At 37.2% G+C, this 27,358-nt stretch overlaps 1 protein-coding gene across 5 annotated transcripts in view; it reads right to left on the reverse strand.

Moving 5' to 3' along the window:
• Nucleotides 1-816: 816 nt before the first annotated feature.
• Nucleotides 817-27,358, reverse strand: part of LOC121866155 (E3 ubiquitin-protein ligase RNF216-like) — a 41,859-nt gene continuing 15,317 nt past the window's right edge. Inside the window, exons 10-12 of one of the 5 annotated variants that reach the window (XM_042365750.1) lie at nt 26,833-26,959; nt 4,335-4,817; nt 817-1,555 (exon numbers count right to left, since the gene is read on the reverse strand). In XM_042365750.1, the coding sequence (XP_042221684.1) occupies nt 833-1,555; nt 4,335-4,817; nt 26,833-26,959 (1,333 nt within the window). In that variant the 3' untranslated portion in view covers nt 817-832. Of the gene's footprint in view, nt 1,565-4,334; nt 4,818-11,489; nt 12,108-14,253; nt 14,975-18,725; nt 18,845-26,832; nt 26,960-27,358 lie in introns of those variants that run through there. The other 4 variants (XM_042365749.1, XM_042365751.1, XM_042365752.1 and 1 more) reach the window with 4 other exon arrangements.

Genomic DNA, 27,358 nt, shown 5'->3' on the forward strand with positions numbered 1-27,358 from the left:
AAAACAAAATACTGCACACAGATCTGTCATACAAAAACTATTATCATCTTAAAATATAAACACAGTAAAATTAGATATTTATATGACTCAAATTCATCTCTAGCACAAAATATTGAACCATACTGCACACAGTTTTTACAGAGGCAGTAAAATTCTGAAAATTCACTTACCGTCAATAAAGATGTTTGACAAAAAAACATGAAATAGCTTTTTGTTCATGAGTAAAATTTGTACATGCAAGTGATATTAGTTGCATTTGATATATACACATTATCTAACCTCCTATATTATGTATAATATAAAAAACTGGATACAAGTGTGAAGTGTACAGTATTATGCTTACTTCATAATTGGCTTTAAAGAACATCTATCACTTACCGTAAATCATAGTGTATCACAAAGCTCCTGAAATTTTTCGAGAAGTGATTGTACTTGCTGTCTTTGAGGTGGCTGCTGGTTTAGTGCAGGTACAGCTGGCTGCTGGTTTAGTGCAGGTACAGCTGGCTGCTGGTTTAGTACAGGTAGAGCTGGCTGCTGGTTTAGTGCAGGTTCAGCTGGCTGCTGGTTTAGTACAGGTACAGCTGGCTGCTGGTTTAGTGCAGGTACAGCTGGCTGCTGGTTTAGTGCAGGTACAGCTGGCTGCTGGTTTAGTGCAGGTACAGCTGGCTGCTGGTTTAGTGCAGGTACAGCTGGCTGCTGGTTTAGTGCAGGTTCAGCTGGCTGCTGGTTTAGTGCAGGTGCAGCTGGCTGCTGGTTAGGGCAGGCCAGCTGGCTGCTGGTTTAGGGCAGGTAGCTGGCTGCTGGTTTAGTGCAGGTACAGCTGGCTGCTGGTTTAGTGCAGGCATCTGGCTGCTGGTTTAGTGCAGGTACAGCTGGCTGCTGGTTTAGTGCAGGTGCAGCTGGTTGCTGGTTTAGGGGCAGGTACAGCTGGCTGCTGGTTTAGTGCAGGTTCAGCTGGCTGCTGGCTTAGTACAGGTACATCTGGCTGCTGGTTTAGTGCAGGTACAGCTGGCTGCTGGTTTAGTGCAGGTACAGCTGGTTGCTGGTTTAGTGCAGGTCCAGCTGGTTGCTGGTTTAGTGCAGGTACAGCTGGCTGCTGGTTTAGTACAGGTACAGCTGGCTGCTGGTTTAGTGCAGGTACAGCTGGTTGCTGGTTTAGTGCAGGTACAGCTGGCTGCTGGTTTAGTACAGGTAGAGCTGGCTGCTGGTTTAGTGCAGGTACAGCTGGCTGCTGGTTTAGTACAGGTACAGCTGGCTGCTGGTTTAGTGCAGGTACAGCAGGCTGCTGGTTTAGTACAGGTAGAGCTGGCTGCTGGTTTAGTGCAGGTACAGCTGGCTGCTGCACTTGCTGCTGTAGCTGCTGGCCTTGTTGATGAATTTGAGGGAGATTTTGGTTGGGTACACCATTCATCAAACGGAGTTGATTTTCTGGTTGAAACTGGTGCTGTTGTTGTTGTTGTTGTTGATGCTGCTGCTGCTGTTGATATAATGGCTGTTGCTGATGAGGTTGGTGTTGTAATTGATGTGGATGCTGTTGCTGCTGACCCTGTAGTGCCTGGGGGTACTTTGAACTATCATTATATATGCAATTGAGTAGTCATTTGTTAAAATAAAGCTCATATATTCCAGCTACAGGACTGATCCTGAAATCCCATTTTGTTATTAAGCCTTGAATAGAAAACTCAAGTATTGTTTTGTCAACTGAGTCTATAGTTTTAAAACCCAGGAGCTGCAACTAATTCATTAACTATCTTAAAATTTCCCATTATACCAAAGCATTTAAATAAGACAGCTCTGACTATGAGGGCTCAAGGCTGAGAGTCTTACTGTCATACAATACCTTCTCCCAATATGTGTGCTCTTCAACCCTCATCTGACTCGGCTACAAACCTTCATTTCCCGAGCCACCCAATATAAGTTTGGTCAATATTTCATTTTTCAACTAATGTCTGGCTAGGGTAAATTATGCATCTGCAGCCAGCTAGATAGAGAGAGGAAGGAGAAAAATTCAGCTCCATATGTAATGGGAAAACTTCCCCTCCCTCCTTAAAGTTGAAATTCTAGTAGCAAAAAGGAGGTACTCCTCAGTGCCACACATTCCAATAGTTAAGTGAGTTTGTCCAGGAAGCCTAAACCTATACCCCATCCCCCCTCTGCAGGACTTGATTGCAAGGACATACCTCACAGGAAAGCTAAAGAAGACAATGCTCACATGGTCATACCTAAGGAATACAACTTGGTTGCACAAGTTTGAAGATTTTTCAAATCACAATGAATATATGAATTATAGATTAGACCTCTCAAGATAAGAGTCATAGGGGATAAAAATATTGTTTCCCCTGTGAGTATGAAGTGATGGAAACCTTCTCCTCAAAGTGAGGGGAAGTAAGGAATAGTCTTTATGCTAGCCAATTCTAACTCCTTTAACACAAGAGGTTTCATAGAATATGAACCCTGAAACTGGTTCTAAGAACCAGAGCACTCACAACAACCATACAGGCTTCTTCATGAATAAAGACATTTAGAAATCTTGGACACCTGACAACAGGTTCATAGCAAAAGTTTCTTCCAAAGAGCTGGTGAACACATACTGTACTTGTCAGCTGCAAATGTGTTAGCAGAAACCTTGTTTTTCTAAATCCAAATATTATAAAATCCATTGCTAATCATGGCTACAGATTCCAGGTCATGCAGGGTATAAACCATACAGTAAAATGTAGTGTATAGGAATTTTTCAAATTCGAAACAATGACGTTTTTGCAGAAAACATGAAACTAAAACAACTGGCTAAAGTGTCACTGTAAGAAGATACCTCTCAGAAACTCTGCTGGGAATTCTGTAAAACTGCAAATACTGCAAAGCTACACAAGAAAATACAACTACCTCCATTTTCTGAGTCAAACCCAAATGTATTAATGAGGCAGAGCCAGATGTACCCATCTTGGGAAGGATAAATTATCACCATATCTCCTGTCTTTTAATACGAACCTGAAGACATCATCTTTCCTGTGATACTACTAGCCAGCCAACACAGGAATTTTCTGACACTCCCACATAACAAGGAGTGAAAGGTACTCATTCCCACAATCTATCAACTACAGTATTATTGCAACTCTGGAGTTGGATATGCACGTTTTTTGACAAGCACCTCTGTGAAGACCTTTACCCTATCCACATCCCATTTGATATGACTGAAGCATTGATGGGGATAACTGCTTTTATGAGCATAATCCCTTCAGAAGATTGATATGACTAAGAATTTCTTTCATACTTTCTTTTCTAGCCTGAAAACATCAAGGACATTAAAAAAAGAGGACATCACAAAGACCTCCCTCAAATAAACGTTATGATGCAACTCCATCTACTTCCCAAATTTGCATTACCTTGTCATGATGTGAGGGCTCGAATGAACCACTTTCAAAACCTGGAATGGGCATAATGTTCCCATTTTGAAACCTCAAATGAGGAGGTTGAAAGTGAATAGTCGCTAAATATGCAAGTTCTACTCCCTATAACTAGTCTTCTGATGAGAAAAGGTTTGGGGCATCCAGTCTTACTAATTTCATCTCTTGCCCCTGAACAACCATGGACAGACACAATAAATGATTTTCGGGCATTCTTGTTGGATCATCGTCACCTAAAGGTCTAACCATATTACTACCCGTGCTTGCAGGCAGTGTGCCACCAATAGCTAGCAAGTACTATCTGAACAAAACAAAGCTTTCAACATTAAACACAACTACGGAAAGTTTTATGAATGAATATGCACAAAATCAAGATTGGAATACGGAATGTGAGGATATTGTATGAGGGTGGTAAGTATGCAAATGTTTGTAGGGAAATGAAAATATTGTAGTGGGACATTCTGGGATTAAGTGAAGTATGATGGACAAGTCCAAATACTGTAGCATTAGTGGTGAAGATTCTTACTTCATATAATCAGGTGGTAAAAAGCATGAGAGAGGTGTTGGTATTCTTCTAAACCAGAAGTTGAACAGTAGTGCAAAGGGATATTGGGCAGTGTCAGATAGTTTTGTTGGATGAAGTTTTAGAAAACATTTATTAAAAGATTTAAAGAAAGCAAAAGACAATGTGAAGTCTGGTTTGATGGTAAGGAACTGTTCTATAGTAATTACACTGATCCATAAGAGCAGTGTACCTTAGCACTGATAGGCAAAGTCACCTGCCCACAACAGATTCTCCCAAGGGGTGTTCTAGTAGGTAATTTTTCATAGATTACTTGCCCATGACCAGTTGACAGCAAAAAATTTTGGACAAAAAGTTTGTGTATTGTGCTAAAACCCACAAGCATGTTGGAAATACAAACAAATTACCTGATGCTGATGCGGCATCCATGGAAGAGCTTCTCTACGGTACTCCCCACCAGGATCCCTCATTCTCACCCCTTGCATGACTTCATTGAATTCATTTATTTGATGGAATAAATCATCTCTCATTTGCTGTGGCTGTGCTGGGGGCTGGGGGTTGTGGACACCTTCAGGGTACCTGGGAGGGTGGGGGATGTGATGGTGGTGATGGTGGTGGTGGTGGTGATGATGGTGTTGGTAGCCATTCATTTCTGGCATAGCTACTGCTGGTGTGGCTACACCATGGTGACCTTGCTGATGTGCTGGAGGTGGACCCGGCACTGCAAATGCATACACATTCACACGTCCTGGACGATGAAACTGATGAAGAATTGGCTGGTAATGAGGAGGAATTATGTGAGGTCTGGGCTGGTGAGCCGGTGGTGGAGGGTTGTGAATGTTTCCAACTCGCAGGCAGCCAACCTTTATCTTGGTTGAGTGGTTGGGGACCTAAAATATAATTTAATAATCATTAGACTCTAATTTTTACAGTGGGCCATTCTTTAGCTTAGATTTTGTGCTGAAGTGCTCACTTTTCTGGAAACAAGTTCTTTTTCAACATATAACTTATAAATACAGTATGAATCAGGGCTCTATATTCTGTAAAAAATAATGTATACTCTTGGTAAGTTCATGTTGAAGTTTTCATAACATCTGAAACTATTTAAGTACTGTTCAAAACTGGATGAAATTTCATGTCTAATTCATTTTATCCAAAGCCAATAAATCCTTATACCATGCCTGAATTCCTCTGTATGATAAACTCTGCAACAGAAAACCTTTTTAATTTTCTAAACTTACAAAAGTACACTAACATTTGGTGAATCTTTTTCACTATACTATTCCACAGTGTACATTACACAAAATTCAGATACTTCTAACAGTGATAAGCACTGAGCTCTTCTCACTAAACTACCTACATATAACCTTGCCCATGTACTTCTATAATCTCCTGGATCCCCACTTTCCTGCTTACTGTACAGTACTATAACTGCACCATCTGCTTTATTTTTGACACAACTCACATTGACTATTTTCCATTTGATGCCAAAGTACACAAGGTTCTGTTTTTGCCCTTCATCTTTTTCACTTTCTTGTACACATATAAAACCATTCCAAACAAACTTGTGCAAATTTAAAACCAAATGATACAATGATCCCTCTTTTCCTTTTCCTCATAAAGTTTCATCTCATTTACTGTACCATAAACGCAGCATTTTTTTTTTTTTTCATTATACGAGGCGTGATCCGGACTGGCTTCATAAGGCCTTCCACTAAGAGAAATGATGAAAATGTCCAGAAAAAAGACCAGCTTGTCCATGAAGATCATAGGGTGACCATCCACGAGATTGCCGAGCGGTTGAACCTCTCATATGGAAATGTTAACCGGATTCCGACTGACGACCGGCAATTGGCTGCTTCTCCAGGACAATATAGCTGTGCACACTCTCTCCTCTCTGTGAATGATATTCTGGTGAAGCACAGCATCCCGGTGGTCCCCCACCCTCCGTACTCTCCGGATCAGGCCCCCTGTGAGTTCTGACTGTTTCTGAAGTTCAAGCAGAACCTTAAGGGGAAGAAGTTCATGGACAGAATGGAGATCCAGGAAAAATCACAGATGGTGCTCTCCAGCCTCACCAACGAGGACTTCCAAATCTGCTTCCAGAAGTGGGAGGAGCGGATTCAGCGCTGCATTGAGGCCTCTGGAGAATATTTTGAGGGTGACTAAAGTTTCACTGTAATATATTGAAAAATACAGATTTTATGAAACCAGTCCGGAAACTTTTGGATCGCACCTCGTACAGCAGGACACACTAACTTTGCACAGGCATCCCTTGTTTTGCAATGAGGTTACATTCCTGAAAAAACTAAATTAATTGAAATTATTGCGAAACAAGGGATAACAGCAAACACAGAGGGAGAAAAACAGGTTCAAACGGCAGGGAGGTAAACACTGAGTACTGTACTCCCTAATAATAATAATAATAATAATAATAATAATAATAATAATAATAATAATAATAATAATAATAATAATAATAAGTAATAATAATACAGTCAACAAGTTTGCTATAAACAGTTTGGAGTTAAACAAATGATTTAATAACACCAAACTTCTATATAAACGAAGTAGTTTGAGTTAAACGATTTAATGACCACAAGGCGAAATTAATTTGAACAGATTTCAAGTTAAAAATGTATAAAATTTAAAAAATAATAATTTTATGATAAACAATAAATTTGATAAATAGTATATCATAAAATACAATAAAGTACTGCAGCACATATTTTATGTAAAAAAAAATAGCCCCTTCCACATTCGAACCATCCTCTGGGCAACACAACAAAGTTCAGCCATGCAGTCACCCAGCTGATTCTCAGCCGTTATGTGTGCCATGACGTCACATCCGTAATCCATTAACCTTGATTTACGAACATTATTCTCTAACAATTGCAATGTAATTAAATCTACAACAAGGTTCCATTGTCATTATTCTCCTACAATCATTACATAACATTTTCCTCAAACTAACTGAAGACAAGTGCAATACTGTACTATTAACTCGTCTCCACCACATCACACAGTCACTCGGCCAGTTGTGTGACTGTCCAATTTTTCCTTATTAGTATACTCATGTAATATATGAAATATTAATTCAAAATAAAATTATTCTGTATTTTAAAATTTATTTTGCCAATAACTGTATGTACAAAAAAAGGTGTAGGGTTGTAAGAGAGAATTTCGGATGATGCAAAACTCCCAAAGGTTTATGAGTGGGCTATTATTTTTTGTATGTGTGTGTGTGTGTGTGTGTGTGGAGCATACATCAATTACAGTAACTGTACACATACAGTATAGTGTAATGGGAATCAACATATCACTACAGTATTAAAATAATTATAGATGTTGGCCTAGCATTTCATACAGTTCAATTTGTTCAAATCTCATCCATACAGGCATAAACTCGTTACTGTACTGTAATGTACAGCATGTATTTTACTTATTATGTTTATTATCGACTTATAATCATTGCGTACACCAAAATTTTTAATTAAAAACATGTTTTGTGGCGTTTTGATTCTTTATTCATAGGAGCTTACCTAAGCTTTTAAAAACGGAGTCAATGGAAAAATGTGCTTCGATTCAAAATAAAAAAAATTTACGAAATATTTTCAGGAACGGAACCCTTTCATATACAGTATACAGTATCAGGGAATGCCTGTACAGTACGTACTGTACAGAATCACCTCTACTTACAAACTTTCAACTTACGAACTTTCATACATACGAGCATACCTGCCCGTATGTCAAAATTTCCGTTCGATGCGAACCTGCAAGAGTCATTAGTTCTACCGACGCTCCATAGAACTAAGAGGTGATAAGATGACAAATGTGGCTGGTGCTTTTGAACTGAATCATTCAACTGTTGGTACGATTTTAAAGGAAAAAGAAAAATTATGGAGCATATAAAACATTCTGTGGGTATGCATCATTTGATGAAAAAAATTTTGTGCATGTGGCTGAAGGAACAAAATCAACATCATACGATGACGTACTGTACTGAGCTGTGGGTGTGCTGTACATAAGGCATTTTTCTTATTAACACATTGTTTGCAAGTGACAGAGTTGAATTTAGACTTAAGAACACACCTCCGGAACCAGTTATGTTCATAAGGGACTACCTACACGTATTGTATATATATACAGTCAACCCTCACTTTACGCGGTTAATTCAGCCCACAGGGTACCGCGGAAAGTGAGAAACGCGTAAAGTGAATAACATAACATATGGGATTAAATGAAATAGAGACCGGCTGACCCCCAAACTCCACTTTTTCCGGCACAATACCTATGTTCTAGTAAAAATAACATCTTAATTTTATGATGGTACATGCACACAATTAATACTTAAGAGAAATAGAGAAATACAGTCGCCAAGTTAATGTCCATTCAAATAATGGACTCGACTCCCTCCCCCTCTTCTCACACTACACTCGCTGGCTCTTCCCTCTCTGAGAAATTTTGGGAGGATAACAACTAGATTTTAAGGTATAGTAATAAATAGTACCTCAAACTAAAGTTAGGATAATATAATTGACATTGCTGGATTCCTTGTAAGACCAGGAATATTTTGAATATAAATGTCATATATTTTGCACAAAAGATAACATATTTACTCAGAGTAAACATTACAGTATATCTAAAATTTGTATGTCTAATGCAAAATCTATGATGTTTATATTCAAAATGATCATCAAATTGTAAGAATTCCAGCAATGTAAATTATATTCTGGCCGGATAATTTGTATGAATTTTATGAGCTAAATAAAAAAATTATACTTCACCCGCGTAAAGGGGTACACGCACCGCGGAATGTGAGCATCCTGGGTTCTGGCAGGGCACCGCGTAAACGTGGAAACGTGGAATGTGGGACCGCGTAAAGTGAGGGTTGAATATATATATATATATATATATATATATATATATATATATATATATATATATATATATATATATATATATATATATATATATATATATATATATATATATATATATATATATATATATATATATATATATATATATATATATATATATATATATATATATATATATATATATATATATATATATATATATATATATATATATATATATACATATTATATATACACAAGTGACCGCGGGCACCTTCGTGCCCACTGAAAGTTTGAACGCTCGTGCTTGGCTAGCATACAGCAAATGAGGGTGCGCCAAGTCCCTAGACTTGGCGTACCCTCCGTACATACATACACACATTAGCATAAGCAAACTTTGAAGGGCAAACTGACATTGGATGATTATTCTTGTTGTTAACAGGAGTGGTGAGGCCAGACGGGCAGGGAGCTGCTCCATGAGTTTTTCTCTCTCTATAATACAGTACGTACCTCTACAGTACAGTGTGCCATATAATATTTTTCTTAGTATCATATAGCAAACACCCATTATTTGTTTTTTAACTTAAGTTGTACATTATAGAACCTTAGGTGTATCACTCGGGTCATTTTCCCTTACTTCCCATTAGAACCACTATTGTACTAGGTGAATTACGCAGCTTCACCAGGGTGGAGGGACAACATGTGGTACACAACAATCCCCTAATGTCTTCAACACTGAGGACCGACCCGTGGGTGGGGATAATTCTTAGGATGGAAATGAAATTGCCTTTTATGAATGAAATGTATACTTTGTTATACAATAATGTAAAAATATAACAAAAATATAAATGAATATTTGTAAATACTACCTTCATGCTGTATGTATTAAAACTTTGAGTTGCCAATGACTGAAAAGACTACTGATCTGTATTAAGAATATAAAACTATGAGCTACTAATGACTCAAGTCAGACTTATAAGCAATATGTACAATTTACTCAAATCAGATTACAGTATTTCTAAAACTTCACAACTTAAGAAGCTAAATAAAAGCCTCCTGACATTTTTTCTTCACACATATGTATCCTCTACCCTTGAATAACAATTAATACACATACATTGTTCACTGTATATCATACACTATACTGTACTGTAATATGCACTAAAATACACAATGTCTCCCTGATCTTTTACTAAAAATCATACAGATTCTCAGCATCTGAAGATGCTTACATTGCTGTGAACAAGACTACCGGTGGCAGAGGAGGGAGAGAGGGATGAAGGACAACTCGCCACCTTCCGCTCAGCAGCCCACAATCCCTTTATAACAACAGCATGCAATTTCACCATAATTCCCATATTATTTTGGTTCATTTTGGTGCCGGGTTAAAACATTACAGGGTATAAAAAATACTGTAATTAATTTTCCTCCCAAATTCAACACTCAATCCCAGATAAATTATTGCAGTCTCTTGTTTACAATACAGAGTGGTATCAGTTGGTCGTTCCTGCTCTCCCTAACAATGTTGCCAGCACTCACCATCTCTCAAGCACCGTTTTTTTTTTATTTGAGTGACGCAGAGCCCTATTTTGTCGAAGTAACCTAAGTAAGCATAAGATCACTAAATTAATGCTATGCCACGACCCATGGCTTTCCATGTAAGCTATAACTCAGGTCACATTTCAACCAATTGTGTAAGTGATAACCGTGCATGCGACTCGCGTAAAATGAGACCCCATTGTACTGTTTGAAAATTCACATAGGGTACTGTATTTAGTTTATAAACTGATATCTTGCAAAAAAAAAAATATGGTTTCTAAGAAGAAACAATTCATATAAAAAGAATCACATACAGTATTTATTAATTCAGTACATTGGTGTACAGTATTTTAATAGTGCTTCATCAGCAAAAATTTGGAAATGTTATTCACTATAATATCCCTTAAGATGCTATATTTACTGTACAGTATCTCTAATCAGGTACCTTTAAATTCAATCTCTTTTATTGGCGACTCCATGGAGTGTGACAAAGAATTAAACTTTATATGTAAAATTTAACAAATATTTTTTCATAACCATAAGGTCCCACTTTCCAATCTTAGTACTGTATGACTACTGTATAATGAAACAGACATTTGCAGTTTATTCATACAGTATTTGTACAATGTTTCTATCAGCAACAGAGATGAAAGTAGAGTTGTTATCCGAGCTGCTACACCACTTATATCTACAGCTGCTGCACAGGCAAATTTATCTCTACCAGCCTCTGTTTTATGCCACTAAGTTATACTTATTACAGTACAGTACTGTACAGTAATATCTCCGTTAGCCGGAATCCCTCAATCCCGGAACTCTCTGATAGCCGGAATTTAAATTTTCTCGGAAAATCGTTCCCAGTCAGAATTTTATGGAAAATTTTGGCTTTGGGAAAGATTTTCCGAGGGGTACATTTTCCGGAAAAATTCCGGAAAATTTTTCCCGATACCTGGAAAATTCCGGGGATGGGGGAGTTTTTTTCCGGGTTTGAGAGATGAAAGTCAGGCACATTTTCTGGAAATTTCGAGAAAATTTTTTAGATACCCGGAAAATTCTGGGGATGAGGGATATTTTTCCGGGTTCGAGAGATGATGTAATGGGCAATTTCTGGAACTTCCGAGAACATTTTTCCGTTACCCAGAAAATTCCGGAAATTTCCAGGGATGAGGGATTTTTTCCGGCTTTGAGAGTCGTCGTTACCCGGAAATCTCTCATCCCCGGAAGTGCTCTGCACCAATTGTTCCGGCTAACGGGGATATCACTACTTAAATTACTAACCTAATTACAATACACATCAATGTAAAATAAAGCATCTCCAAGTTTCTTTAATACTGTAATGTCAAATATAAAATTGTTTTAACTTTATGTTCATGAGAATCAATTCACAGGTCCATCACACTAAGTTAGAGTACTAAAAACATCTTGTCCAAATAAAGCTTTAGTGTCTTTGTTTGCAAAGCAGATCCCAATCCCTTTATTGTTTCCCCACAGCTTATGGTCTTTTAAGCTAGCTAGTCAGTTACTGAGATGTATTGCAGACTAAATTATTCTCTTACTGCAACATTCCTCATACTTTTATCCTCTTCACCACTCGGCTCGGTACTCTTTATCGTTACCATTCACAGCCATATCTTCCTCTTCAAAGCTATCAGAATATATATAATCATCTTCTAGATGTTCAGAGTCATCGGAGTCTAGACGTTCAAAGTCATCGGAATCTGAGTCGCTAATCGGCCATCCCGGTTGATAAGCATCTACACCATCTTCTGCTCTTCTCTCTCCCTGCATTGGGAAAAAGAGAATTGCAGAAGTGAAAGGCTGACGTGACAAATTATGTGATGAGTTACAACATTATTAACCAAAAAGAGCAACGCCCCCAAATATGAACTTCCCTTTAACAGGCTTACTGAAAGTAAGTACTGTAAATATGTGTTCCAAATTTGTCTTCCTTAAGATAAAAAATATGTTCTTGATGTTCAATTTGAGAGATATGCTGATTTTCTGCTTGTTGATTTATCAACAACTTCTTATGTACTGTACAGTATACCAGTTCACGTATTTAGAGTACAGTACAGTACCTTCCCCAAATATCCTTAGCTCTACTGTATTGCATCTCAACAACTTCAAGTTCAGTATTACCACTGCAGACATACAGTATAGTACTCGATACATTAGTTTAACAATTCTACATGTCATTGATGTTGCAGCAAGAGTGTTCTTCCCCTGGTCTAGGAGTTTATGGCACTAAACAATTATGGTAAACAGCATTAACATGTGAAACCTTACCAACCCAACTCAACCAAACTTAACTCAGCCCAACCAAATCTGATTTCAAGGCACTGTATGTTCAATAGTTCAAGTTATATTCATTCTTATTTTCTCTTTAATCTCCCAAATATAGGACAAAGAATGTTACTAACACAGTCTGGCTAATGTATGCATACAAGAAAGTCACCACTTGTTTTACATCTCCAGCTTCCATAAATTGTCACTATCCACCCAAACAAGTTCAGTAACAGGTTCTTCCCATTTGCCAGAATAATTGGTGCAGAGCTCTTCCAGGTAACGAGATGACACTGCCAAACCTGGAAATATCCCATATCCCTGGAATTTTTCCAGGTACGTACTGTATTGGGAAAAGTTTACGAGTCTTAATTATGCATCTTGCATGGACAGACACTAGCCCACATCACTGGAATGTTTCTGAGTGCTGGGGAAGTTTTTCTAGAGTCTAACACCAGTATTATTAAACAACATCTTCCCTTGAAGAGGGACGTCATGTTTCAACCCTTGTTTTAAACTAAATGAGTCCTGAGGGACACCACAGTACTGTACTTAACGGGGTGGTGTGGCAGTAAAATTAACTAATTCCAATAAAATTTATTTTTAATATTGGAATTAGTTAATTTTACCGCCACACCTCCCCGTTAAGTACTGTTCTGCAGTGTCCCTCAGGACTCATTTAGTTTAAAACTCTGGTTGAAACATGACGACCCTCTTCAAGGGAAGATGTTGCTTAATAATACGGGCGTAAGAGAGTTTAAACTATGCATCTCATCTCGACTCTAAACAACCCATCTCATCATCTCATCTCAGACTTAAACTGCACCGCAGCCACGAGCGAAAAACATTTATGGCTAGCAAGAAAAACGGAAAACTTTTATCACAGCATCTGTTCAAAATGTGTTAGAGATGAATTTGGTACCATAATGATCCTGACTAAATTCCCACAAGACAGTACCAATAAACTAACCTTAAACAAAATATTTCAACATGGGAACACAATAATTTTAAGAATTACTTTTTTAAAGAAATGTCAATAAAATCAGTTCTAATTAAGCTAGAAACACCATTTTTTTTAACATAATCCTGAATAGTTTATCTAAAAGTTTTATTAAATAAATATATTTTAAAACGCAAAGAATCTGCACTGGGGAAAATTTTCCAGTATACACGGCACATCTCGCATGGAGTTATATTTATTTACGCAAACACCACTGTACATGTACAAAATATTATAAATAAACAAAATAATGTATACTATTACTGTACTGTATAATTATACTGTACTCACCAGCATATGCTGTCATCTTGAGCCTAGAGTAGGCAAACACTGTCCACTCTACTGAATGTAATACGTAACTGTAATCACTTTATATATCTTAACACTTGTGATGGATGTAGGGTGGGGGAATTAGTGAGTTATATTACTGAACTCACCTGATGCAATATCAGGTCACCCATTGTATATCAACTTTCTTATTTGCGATGGAGGTGGGGTGAGGTGTTAGCGGTCTCATATTACTGACCTTCTGGTCCAATATCAGGTCACCCATTGTACTGTATATCAAAACTTTCTTATTTGCGATGGAGGTGGGGTGAGGTGTTAGTGGTCTCATATTACTGACCTTCTGGTCCAATATCAGGTCACCCATTGTTGGGGTGGGGGATTAGTGGGTCTCATGACCTGCCTGAAAATATCTTGAATAAAGATGAAAGTCAATTTACTCCAGTGTTTCCCCTTTACGTAACAGTAATCACTTTTTACATCTTATCACTGCTTTAACACTTTATTCTTGGCTGATTGTGTATTGGTACAGTAATGCACAGTGCTGCACAACACAAATTGTATGCAAAAACAGCAACTAGTGAGGGAACAACTTTCTACAATAGCAACAGATTATGAAATAAATGATCCATGCCTAGGCCGATGACACACCTGGCACGTGAAGACATGTTGGAGCATGATGCAATCTCTTGGAACTCCCAGAAAATTTATTCCCAAACCCAGAAAGGAGAGGTTTGGAAAGATTTTCTAGGAACTTTCTTGGAATTTTTTCCGGAATGGAGAGTTTTCCCAGAAAAAGCCGATTTCAATTCTGGGTAATGTAGAGTTCCAACTTACATAAAATATTGGGATTATGTAAGCAAAATACTGTTTAAGGTGCAGTAATGTACACAATGGAACAATGCAGTATTTGTTCAGTTCACAAACACCAAAGAAAATGGTTCAGACAAGCAATTCAAGAAAACGTCTTAACCACCATTTACGGAAGGGCAATCTCAACTCTTACCTGTATGTATGGAACAGTACTGATGTGCTTCTTCATATGTACTTCTGCTTGTGTGTAGTCTGGCCAAGGCACTACCTGAATAGGTCTTCTATGGTTATACACAATACTACTGAAGAAAGTTAACTCACATATTATCTTAAAGACCCTCACCCTTATCAGAGCTACATTCGCTATCAATATGTTCTAAGCGACCAACATTAAATTCTAGCAATGAGACGGCTTCACTTGGCGCAATAATCCAATTACCGCTCGATTCATTTTCAGTTTTCATTAAGCTCTTGAGTTGGTTCTATGTCCCATTCCCTGCCTAATTTGTTTTTACCATTTTGAGTCAGTTCTGTCATCAAATCACTGACAGTTTTTAGTTTAATTTTCTTTATAAACTGACCAGGGCCACTATTAGAGGCCCATTGCACATTACAGGTGCAATGGGCCTTCATGAGGCAACCCTATGTACCATTTGTGCTCACAACTCGTACAGTCACAACATTCTCTGGCAGGTTACTACAGTACAGTCGGGGACAAAAGCTCGCTCCTCGTGTGAATCCGAGTCATGGGAATGAGTCTCCGAAATGACTTACCCTGATAGTTTCATCTCATTTGAGGTCGATGCCAATTCATTTTGGACGGGAGTGAACTTTTTACCCTGAGTGTACAACCGTTCACAACTTTTACTGTCAAAACATACTCAGGCAGGTAATTGGTGTGCAACAGTTCACAACTCTGATAATTTATGGCATTTTTAATTTGAGGCTGGGATCACTAGTGTAAGAAAACCATTAAATAAGTCTTTAATATTTAATATTATGAAGAAGCATTAAATACTTTTAATATTGTATATTTCGTTAAATAGATTCCTATATGTTTAATAAATAAATATCAAATAACGCTCAATCTGCCGGTGAAAACAGTTCCCACCCTCTGAAGATAGTAGCACAGGCGGGTACGGTACAGGTATGTCTGCTAGCACAGGCCAGCGCTAAACCGTTCTCTCACGACATGAGTTACCTCGAATATGATCAACTGTAGTCTAGTTGTTAAGACTCAAGTAGAAATATAATTTGTTATTTTTTTTAATGATGGAATTACTATTAACCCTTAGGCCCCGGTTGATGTTCCAGAACGTCCGACCAGCGCGCCCCGGTCGACGTTCCAGAACGTCCGCCTATTCCCGCCACTCTTTAAATGCCCAGCGTGGGTTACCAGGTTCCAGTGTGACTATTTGCCTGTCACACCACACACTCGGCCACAGGGAAGCTTCCTGAACATAATTACCTACTTTTGTTTGTTTCATTTTTATTATTTGTCTATTTTATCAAGTTGTATCAAAGTAATATTGCTAAAAGTAGCATAGTTGTATTGTAGTGTAGTATTACTGTAAAATAACCCTATGATTATGTTATAAATGTATTATTTGTGGAGTTATTATTATTTTATGCGTTACTTGCTCTACCAAACACAAAGACAGACAGGCAGACTGGCGACAAAGTGGTGAGTGTTGCCAAGCACTTTTTATGAAAAATAATGCAAATAAAATATTCTAAATGAATTATTTATAGCAAATAATTATTAAGATCAGTAAATATATGTATTATTGGCCACCTCGGACACATAGGCAAGCTAAAAATAGCTGCTAAGCACGTAGGGACCACGAGCGTCAACTGTCAAACCAACACTGTCTCCTTATCTCCCCCACCTCCTCCCTCCTTCTGCACAGCCAGGGAAGTTTCTAGAGGGTCAATATATAGTTTTTCTTTCTAATTTTTTATTGTTTTATTTAAAAAGGTTAAAAATTATTTTTGGAAAAGTTAATTTTTCTCCATTAATCTCCGGGTGTGGGGTACTGCCAGCGGCACACTAACCCGGGGCTTAAGGGTTAAAGTGAGAAACAATGGTGTCTTAAGAACTGTTTACTTCATCCTCTTTGCCACAGGTCAGCTCTCTACTGTACCTGCCATACTGAAGTGTATCGTCTTCACCTTTAGTGTAAGAAAATTAAATGTCGTTAATGGTTCATTTTGTAAAGAAACATTAAATACTTAAGATATGTTTCATTAATTAAGTTTCTAAGTTTAATAATAAGAGAAGATGATCAGATGATAGAAGCCTAGAGTAGCCAGTAACATAGCACAAGCAGGGTTAATGACACCCCATGTTCCACTGCTCCAGGCGTCACCTAGTATGAACAACTACACTCCAGGAAGCAGGTGTTCAGAATTAAAGTGAGATATAATTTATTAAAAAAGTTTTGAAATAATGGAATGAGTGTTGAAGTGAGAAAAACCAATGTCTTAAGGAATTTTGGGGTTAATGCTTTGGCCAGTACAGTACAGTACCTTGCTCTTGAACACTTTCTTCCAACCTGCATATCTCACTGTTTACCTGGTATTCAGTGTGTTTTTTTATTCACATATTTGCACAGAACGAGACTTTTTAGGAACATCTTTCTCATGTTAAGCAAGGACTCCCTGTAATGGTGTAACTTAAAATACACTACAAAACATAAAAAACACCTCAACTCCTGGAACCTGCAATTCACTTCAATTCATTCTGATTTCTTACCTGGGTTCCTGTCACCTCTAAATACAGATACCTTTTCTTTATGAATATTATTCACATTTCAAAAAGATAAATACAGTAGCCCCGAGTTATTTTGCAAGATAGTGACTAAGAACATTCACGAAATAGTTCAATCAAGATATAAAATGACAGTAATTCAATTAAATATAAAAGGTTAGGGATGGCAGGCCCAAAAAACTCACTAAACAAAGTTTAAAAAGTTTATTTACTTACTAAAAACAATAAAAAAATGTACATTGTTCTTGTACACCATAGAAAATAAGAAAACTGTACAAATTAATAAAACTATGAGTAAAAATTTTAAGAAAATAGCACAATACATCACAGACATCTAGCTGACCCAGCGACCCACAGAATCAGCAGTAATACTGGGAGGCAGTTGTGTACGTTAACCAGCAAATTGAGGACAATTTTCTAGAGAATATAAATTCTTTCTTGTTTCTTGAAAAGCCCCCCAAAATAGGAAAGATAATGTTAAAAAAAAAATGGATGAAAATAAATGTCCCAGATGTATGATATAGGTAAACAAAACTTCAGTGACTAGCAAAGAGCTACATTTCTCATTGTTTACTCTAAGTGCTGTAATTGTTTATTTCTGTCGGTTAAGTACTAAAAAGGACAACCTTTACTGTTTTATGTAGAATTTTTATTAATTTAATTATCATTCTCGGTACGCTTTTAAAATTTTCTGTAGAATACGTATTACAGTAAAAATTTCAAGGATACAAATACTGTACTGTATAAGACAAAAAAATAATAATAATGCTTATTCGTTCCCATATTTTGGGTCTTTTCATCGGGTAAGAAAGCATTTATGTTCTACAGAAAACTTTCCTCAAATTGTGGAACTGTGATCCAGTGTCGGTGATTTGGCATAAAACGGAATCAATTCATCATACCTTACTTCTGCCTGTGTCCAAACACCTATCAACACTAAACTATGGTTTTCTCACAAACTCAAATAAATTAACCAAAGATTATTTGTGTGCTTCCTGAATGCCTGAATAAACATGCTATAGTTTGCACTAGACAAAAATTTTATTAATCATTTAGTACATTATTTTGAGTACATGTACAGTGCAGCTTTGCCCTTAGGACAGTGTAGCATGCCCAGAAACAGTAGGCGCAAAATTTTAAATATGATGCGCCAGATTGACTCGCGCAAAATAGGAAAGATTCGCTTTAAATTAAAACATTGTCCTTAATTGTGGGTGTCGTTTAAATCAATAATCTTAAATCGAATCGCTTTAAATCGACATTCTCCCGTACTACTGTATATACAGTGTTTAGAATGGTTCTTCTTTCTTATTCTTATCCTTTCTTCTTACTCCAACTTTCTTCTTACGTCTTCCTCTCCTTACGACTCTGAATAAAATGTATGTTTCATGTAAGCAAGTCTGAGAAAAGTTAATTGTCAGAGAACAGGACAATTATTTACGTATAGTTGACTACCACTGGTGGAGGACAGTTACAGTATCCTCTTTTGCTGCATGTTCATTATGTCTTCCATTATTAGTAGTTTCTAAATCTCTCGTAATACTTGCATTACAATACATTATCACTTTTTCCTTTATTCATTATTAAATAATTTACCTCAAAATTTTCATAGTACAACATGTAAATAGGATATAACTGGGCTTATTCACAATTATCTTGGTCACTGCCACCAGGGCTGGATATTTCATTGGGCACAATGGACAGTGCCCAAGGCCGATGAAACTCCTTAGATAAAGAAAATAAAAATAGGCAAAAAAAATATTAGCCAACTCAAAAATTTGAAAAAAGATAAATCAAACTACTGTATAATTTGCTTTAATTGAACTAGTTTACAAAGTCCCTTTACTAAAATACATCTACATATGGTTTTCTTGTTTGGTAAGATGTCATATGCCTCAACACACAAAAGCTAACTGATCTAACCAGTTTCTACTGCAATAGGATTAAACAAAAACAATTACATATCTCGCATAACTACCTTCTAAACATACCTGTATTGAGTTACGTATTTAGAAGGTTAGTTAAACAATAACAGTCTTTTGATAACCCGGTTAGCTGCCAGTTAGTTAACTGTAGTCAATTGTGTGTATTGAGGCATACAACACTCTTCCCAACCCATTTTCTGACAAGTGCTACCAAGTTGGTGTTTACACTTCCATTAATGGTATTAACCCCTTCACTCGGAGGAGGAGGGCGTTGCAAAATGTATGAATGTGAAATACCACCAGTGCAGCACACTAAAGTCAAAACCAAGATTACTTACTCATTTTTTGTGTGAACAATGAATTCTACCATACATTATCTATATTTTATATCATTTTCAGTCATTGCACAGCTACTATTAATGACTCAAACATACTCTAGATACAAAATTATGTGTGAGAGGTAGAGTAGCATAGGGAGTAATTATCACTAACTGATCGAGCTTCCACTGTGAAGCACTGTGTTTCTTTCAAACATCACAGGTTTCCTCAAGGAACTCCGGTTTTCTTCTGTTCTGTTCTAATACAGTAGTACCCCGATTTACGCGGTCAATTGAACCCATGGGGTACCGCGGAAAGTGAAAACCGTGTAAAGTGAACAACAGAACATATGGGATTAATTCCAATAGAGACTGGCCCGACCCCCAAACTCCACTTTTTCAGACACAATACCTATGTTGTAGTAAAAATAACATCTTAATTTTATGATGGTATGCACACACAATTAATAATTAAGAGAAATATCAATGATATTAGGTTTTTTAACACTTACATTAGTAGAAAAGATGGCTGGGCACACGGGGATGGGGGGTTGGTACCGAGGCAGAGGGCAGATTATTGGCCCTCACCTGTATCACTTGTATCACTATCCACCACATAGGCTTGCAGGGCCTCTTTGTCAAACCCCTCAAAGTCCATATCCTCACTATCACTGACTTGGGCCGGGTGTGGTGGGTGGCGGGTGAAGAACTTGGTAATGTTTTGATGACTGGGCGACCTTGTGCGCATCCTGCCCGAGCCGCTTCCCGCGTATATGAGTTGATGCACCGCGTAAAGTGAAAGTCCGGTTCTGGCGAGGTACCGCATAAATGTAGAATCGCGTAAAGCGAAACCGCGTAAAGCAGGGTAATACTGTACCTGACAAATAAGCACATTTCTTACCCTATTTATAAAATACACTGGAATACGCCTTTTTCAGACTCCCTGATTTGCTCCAGACCGCCTCTCTATTCACCAGAAATATTTGAAGAATTCCAGAAAATCTACCATCAATCCAAACAGTTTGTGTGTTTGTAGATGCAATTGTACAGTGTCATCACAGCATCAGTTGTTGTGATGGTGATCAAGGTCAAGATGCATTGGTGAGAATCCAGTGTCCTTTCTACAAAATGTCTAGGATTATACTGTACACAACAGTATGTACCTGGTATTTCTCAAAAGCTAAGGTTGAATTATACAAGAAGTATATAAAAAAATCAGGCTTTTTACCAAAAAATTAAAGGTTGGATTACGGTATATATCAGATAGGCTTATACACAAGTATATAGGGAATTAAAAATAAAATCCATGAAGCTAAACACTCAGGGATGTGAACACTTGCCCCAAAAGGAATCTTTAAAGATGGATCTTATGAATGTCAAAATGAGCACCGTGAATCCTGTTGTTTCGGTGGGGTTGTCAGAATCCTTCGACCATAGTGCCATATTATCTCACACAAAACCATATAAGATACTTTTTGTAAGGAGTGTACACCTTCATATTAAGTACAGGTTGAAAATCCTTTAACCAAAATTTGCAAACTGAAAACTCTTAAAACCAAAGAAAATTCTATAGGCACAGGTGATGTTGGTCACCCAGCTGACCTGAACTGAGTAGAAAGTACCCGACCATCTAGGTTGCCCTGAGAAATAGGTTGTTTGTCAAAACTGTTTACAGCCAGACATCCTCACATTGTTCTAATACAGTATTTGTGTTAATTGCATGTTTTGGGCCTGTTACTTTATTGTGAAAATGTCAAAAAGAGTACAAGATACCCCTATGGTTAATGGTGAGAAAAAGAAACCCATCATTCATTATCAATAGCAAAAAAAGTGATGTTTTCATAGAGAAGTTTTTTCAGTCAACAGGAGTGCTTCGATTTACAATACCTTGATTTACAAAAATTCACAAGCAAGATTTTTTTTGTTCCAGCGTTATTATTCAAACAAAACCCCCTTAGTGTGTGTGTGTGGCAATATTTCTGTGCTAATACTGTATACGTATACATGTACCCTATACAGATAATGTCTTATAAAGGTGATACTGTATATTGATTTAAAAGCATGGCTAACCAACCACTAACTAAGAGGCAGAAATTTATAACTGATTACTTCAATTATACTGATGTGGAGGAAGAAATTGATATCTTTACCTATGTCATGTGCATACAACAAGAACATGACAATGACCACAACAGGAGGGGGAATTTGATGGTGATGTCACACCCGATAATCTCGATAATAGCCATGAATGTTCCATCAATTGTTCTGAGTTTTATAGGCCCCACACAACAGGGAGAGGAATTTGATAATGAAGGTGGCTACACCCTAAACACCGACCACCTACAGTTTCCCATAAGTAGAATATATTCTAACAAGGATTGAATAAACTTGATACAATACTGTACTGCTTCACTAATGTTATTATAATGAATACACAAGTATTTTTACATTTGTTGAACTTTTTTTGTATGAATGTGTCTCCCTTCATAAAATCGAAGCACTCCTGTAATAAAAATACTATACACTTTTAAACATATACTGTACATGTCGATTAAATCTTGACGTTTACTACATCGTTTACATACTATGTAATAAAACGATCATATCTGATAGCTTATATATTGAAAACCATTAAAGAGCATTCTTTGCTTATTCACATACAGTACTCCATATTTCAGTGACGGATCCAGGATTTTATGAGGGGATGAACGGAAATAAAGTCTCAAGAAAATAAGTACAGAAACAGAAATCAGTCACAATTTTGGCTTTGAAAATATTCACATTTTCTTTAAATACAGTACAGGCATACCCCAATAACCGACGCATATAGGGAATGTAAAAAGTCAATAGTTAGTGAATCAACGGTATCGAAGTAATTAATCCCATAATAATATAACAAATTCAGGGGGTTAGGGACTGCAGCCCCCCCCCCCCCCAAAAGCTCCCATCTACCCTTGATAAATCTCAGTCATGTACATCGTCAAGCAAGAAAATAAAGCATTCAAATAAAGCAAGCATAGTATGCATTAAATAAGAAATGTAAAGCATAAATTGAGACTTATTTACCTGTGTTGAGAACAGTAGATACGGCAAGTTCAAGTCTGTACCAATCTTTCCTGGTCCATCATGACTATTATTAAGCCTTATCACATCACATATATATCAAGCTGCCCCTTTTCGCACAAAGTTTGTCACTACAGTATACTGCCCCAACAGCGACTACTGCAGCTTTTCTCACATTTCCACCGCAACTTGGTTTTTTGAGTGGCATGCTTGGTACAGTATTAATATACATTGGTCCCTCGGTTAACGAACACAATTCGTTCCACAGAATCGTTCGTTAACTGAAAATTTCGTTAACCGAATCCATTGTTTCAATGGGATATTGGGTAATTGGTTCCAGCTCACAGAAAGGTACATACAAAGTAAAAAAAAATGCAGTGCAGTACTTACTTTGAGGTGTGTATGTAGAAGGTTCCTGGTTGATGATGATGATGGGAATTAGAACTGGGGGTGGAGGAGAAGGGAGAAGAGAAGGAAGTGGGGATGGAGGAGAAATCACCTTTCAGTGGACCCATGCTCGATGCAGTAATTTCAGCAATAAAATTTTAAGTTCACTAGGTGTAATTCAAGATTATTTTATTTAAATCAACACTGCACTGCGCTATATACAGTATTATCAATATGTTAACTAAATTTCAGAATGACCAATAATTTCAATGTAAAAATGCAAAAATATTCAAGACACCAACAAAATGGATGTTCACTCCACTGTCAACAAAGCCAAACTGACGCCTGGTGGCTGAGTCAAGCGGCTGATGAGCGCACAAAAAACTAGTTCCTTGTACTTCATATATTATCAATATGTTAACTAAATTTTAAAATGACTAATAATTTTAATATATAAAATGCAAAAATATTAAAGAGCACAAATTTCTTGATATTTACTCCACTGGAAACGAATGTAAACATAGAATAGATTACTGAATTGGCAGACTAGCCCATCAGCTGATGCTCACAACAAAATATGTTGTTTGTAAGGATTTCGTTAATCAAAGTTTTGTTCGTTAACCGAATTGAAGATCCTTGTTCGTTAACCGAAATTTCGTTAATCGAACCGTTCGTTAACTGAGGGACCACTGTACATGAAATCAACTGTAGCAGTAATTTTTAACTCACAATATTTTTCAGTAAATAGTAGCCATAAATAATATTTACAGTTACTATTCCATAATGACTCAACTTTAGGTACACACGGTTCTTCTGTGATCTCAATATCATGAGAGTTTGACCTAAATTGGTCAGCCAGGCCCAGCCACCAGCGCTAAACCACCTTGCTATTATATCTAGCACCTCTCACACACACAATAATAGTGAATTATCAGTTGGCACCGGCTACAGCCACTCACAGTGGTAGCGGTCAGGAGGAATCTAGGGAAAGGTGGTTCTTGGTCACTGAGGATTAAACTGATTCTACTATCCTACATTTCTTAAAATGATTGCATTTGTAAAACAATTGGCTTGCATTCCAGTCTACTGTATGGTTATTCTTAAAGGCATGAACAAATACTGCTTTGTTAATATTCCGCCTTACAGGTATAATTATGTTCTTTAATGTGAGTTTTCTAAGGTCCTGCCTGTCAGGCCAACATAAACTGTCACAATCCTTACATGGAATTTTGCACACACCTGCTGTGGAATCACTAATAGTTTTATTTTTTATCAGCATGGATTTAAGAATAGAAGTACAGAGGGCAGAGATATGTATGGCTTACTTACATCCGAGCGCAATTTAGGTATGTAATAGCACACCAGTACGGGTTAATGAGAAAGAGTATTAAAAACATTCAACGCTTCTCTAAGAAATAAAAATTAAAGCCATATTTAATGTTTTTAGACTAAATGTGATGAGTATAAGCTACAGAACTGACAATAAGTTGGAGAAAGAAAAATTGAGGAATAGAATATAGTAAACAATTCTCAAGACAACACTCACTTTTTCCCATTTTAACATTACAGTAATTCCATCATTTCAAAACACTTCTTAACAAATTATAACTCTGCTTGAGTCTGGACAGCTATTTCCTGGACTACTGTACAATTGTTCAGACTTAAGGTAACTCAAGTCATGCTTAAGTCATGGAGTAGTGGTGGGCTTGCTGGCCTCTGAGACTTTGCAGACGATGTGCCTGCCCGTCCTGTCATCAAGTGAAAGCAAGGAAAACTACCGGTGTATTTCCATCAGCTGATCAACTCTTTTTTTCATATTCCTTAAACCTTTGAACACTTATGTAATGAAACATGCAGAATTAAAAATACTGATGATTCTCTAAGAAATGAAACATTAGACATATTTAATGTCTAATTAAATATCCTGTTATTCAGTGTTTGTAAACAACTGGTGTGCTGCTGTAACTGATCTTATAAATCAGCTACACAGAATTATCATTGATACCCTGGTATAGGGTGCAGAGATTCGCAAAAAACTTCTAGAGAAATAATTGAAATGTACAGAAAAAGAAAACTAGAAACTCTGGTCATATAATTAAGGATTAGGAGACAATAACAGAAATATTAATGCACAAAGTTAAGGGTAGGAGGACCAGGGGAAGGCAGTTATTAGGATAGATGAATGAAATTACAAATTGGATTCCCAGAAAGAGTTACAAAACCTTGGAGGATTGGTAAAAACAGCTCGTACAAGTTTAGAGTGGAGGACTGTGGTCACCAAACCTCAGATATGAGGACTGTACTCTGATTCATTGATATAGTACACTGTATAGAGGTTATGATAAATTATTACTCAGATATTTAGTTGTAGTCTGTATGTTTCAATTTGCAGGTTAAAATACTTTAAAACAAAAAAAATGCACTTGATAATTAGACCAGCCTAGACCCCCTATAGTGAGCTACCACTTACCTAGAGGGGTATAGCTCAAATATTATGCCAAAATTAAAAAAATAATAACAATAAAAAAATCCAGAATCCATGATACATTTGGCCCCAAGGATTTCAAATAAGGGATTCTCAACCTGTAATTATAGTCTCTCCTCGACTTCAACAGGGTTCCGTCCCGACAACCAGGTCGTAAATCGAATTGGTCCTAAGTCGAAAATGCGAAAATAATACATAGAAACTCTAAAATGGGTGTCTCTTTTTTCTTCTCAGCACCACGAGAACTCTCACTTTTATGCTTGCCAGCTATTTTAAAGGGAATTATAAACGAAAATTTTGTCAGTACACAGCGTAATCACTAACGTAGGGACTTGAAAATACATAATTTGAAAAAAAATTTATACGATTGCGGCGGTCGTATGTCCGGGCGGTCGCTGTCCAGGTGGTCTTAAGTCAAGGAGTACCTGTAATGTGAAAAATATCTTATACGACCACGGCCGTCGTATGTCCTGGTTGTCGTAAGTCGAATACTGTATGTCGTAAGTCGAGGAGAGACTGTATTTCCCCCCCCCCTTTTTTTTACCTTTAGGACCCAGGTGACATTCCAGAATGTCCCCCTATTTTCCCACCAATTTACTTTATTTATTTATTTATTTATTTATTTTAATTTTTTTGAAAAGTTGATTTTTTTCTCGATTTATCGCCGCAGGAGGGGGAGGGGGTACTGCTAGCAGCACCCTAACCCGAGGCTTAAGGGTTAATAATCTCTCAAACCAATTAACTAGTGAAAAATTCAAGATCTATGATACTGTACTGTATATGATTATGACCCAATGATTACCATTTAAACATCTTGCACATTTGAAAATCACAGGACAATAACTTTACACTATTCAGCTCTTAATATGATAAGAATACAAACCAGGCAAAATTCAAATCAATCTACCACAAAGAGGCAAATTAACGGAGATTCCAAGCTTTGGAATGTGTGTGCATACGACCAACGTATACTTCTTGAAATCGCACGTAAAAATCTTCATATGATGCAGATGAAGAGACGAAATCTGATCCACACACACAAACTTAATACTTGCATACAAACTTTATACTTGCATACAAACTTAATACTTGCATAAATATAGATGGGCACAATTGACAATTTGCTTCCAGCCATAATGGTAATGACATAAAAGTAAAAACAGACCAGTGGATTCCTACCTCAGGCAGATCATTTAGAGGATTATGTACAAGCTCTAACCCGGGCTCCATCTCCTGCTTCAACTTGTCTGCAATGTCCCTCACTTCTTCTGCATGAATCTTTTCTGAGTTGCTCCAGAGGGGACACCTACAAATAAAACAATGAAAAACAAATAAATGACTAATACATATCCAGAATATAATGGAATAATACATACAGTTTCCTCCAGCCATCCCACAAACACCTGCTCCCTTTCTATTCGCCCAACACAACTTATCTTCTGCCATACATACTCCTCTCTCGCCCATCCCACATTGCCTTATCATACCACACCTCACGTTCCTCTACCTTTACTCACCTCCACACACACACTTCAATTTATTTTAATTTCCTCCAAACTTGCTACCCTCTTGTACAGCTCACATTGCCTCCACGCTTCTCAATAACATTTAATCCCATCTCAATTTCGTCCATACTTGCTCCTTTCTCAATTACTCCATTATACAGCAAGGTTCTTCCCATATCCAAGGAACTAACTCGCTGTAT

The sequence above is a fragment of the Homarus americanus genome, unplaced genomic scaffold, assembly GCF_018991925.1.
Source record: "Homarus americanus isolate GMGI-L3 unplaced genomic scaffold, GMGI_Hamer_2.0 scaffold29188, whole genome shotgun sequence".
Classification (NCBI taxonomy): Eukaryota; Metazoa; Arthropoda; class Malacostraca; order Decapoda; family Nephropidae; genus Homarus; species Homarus americanus.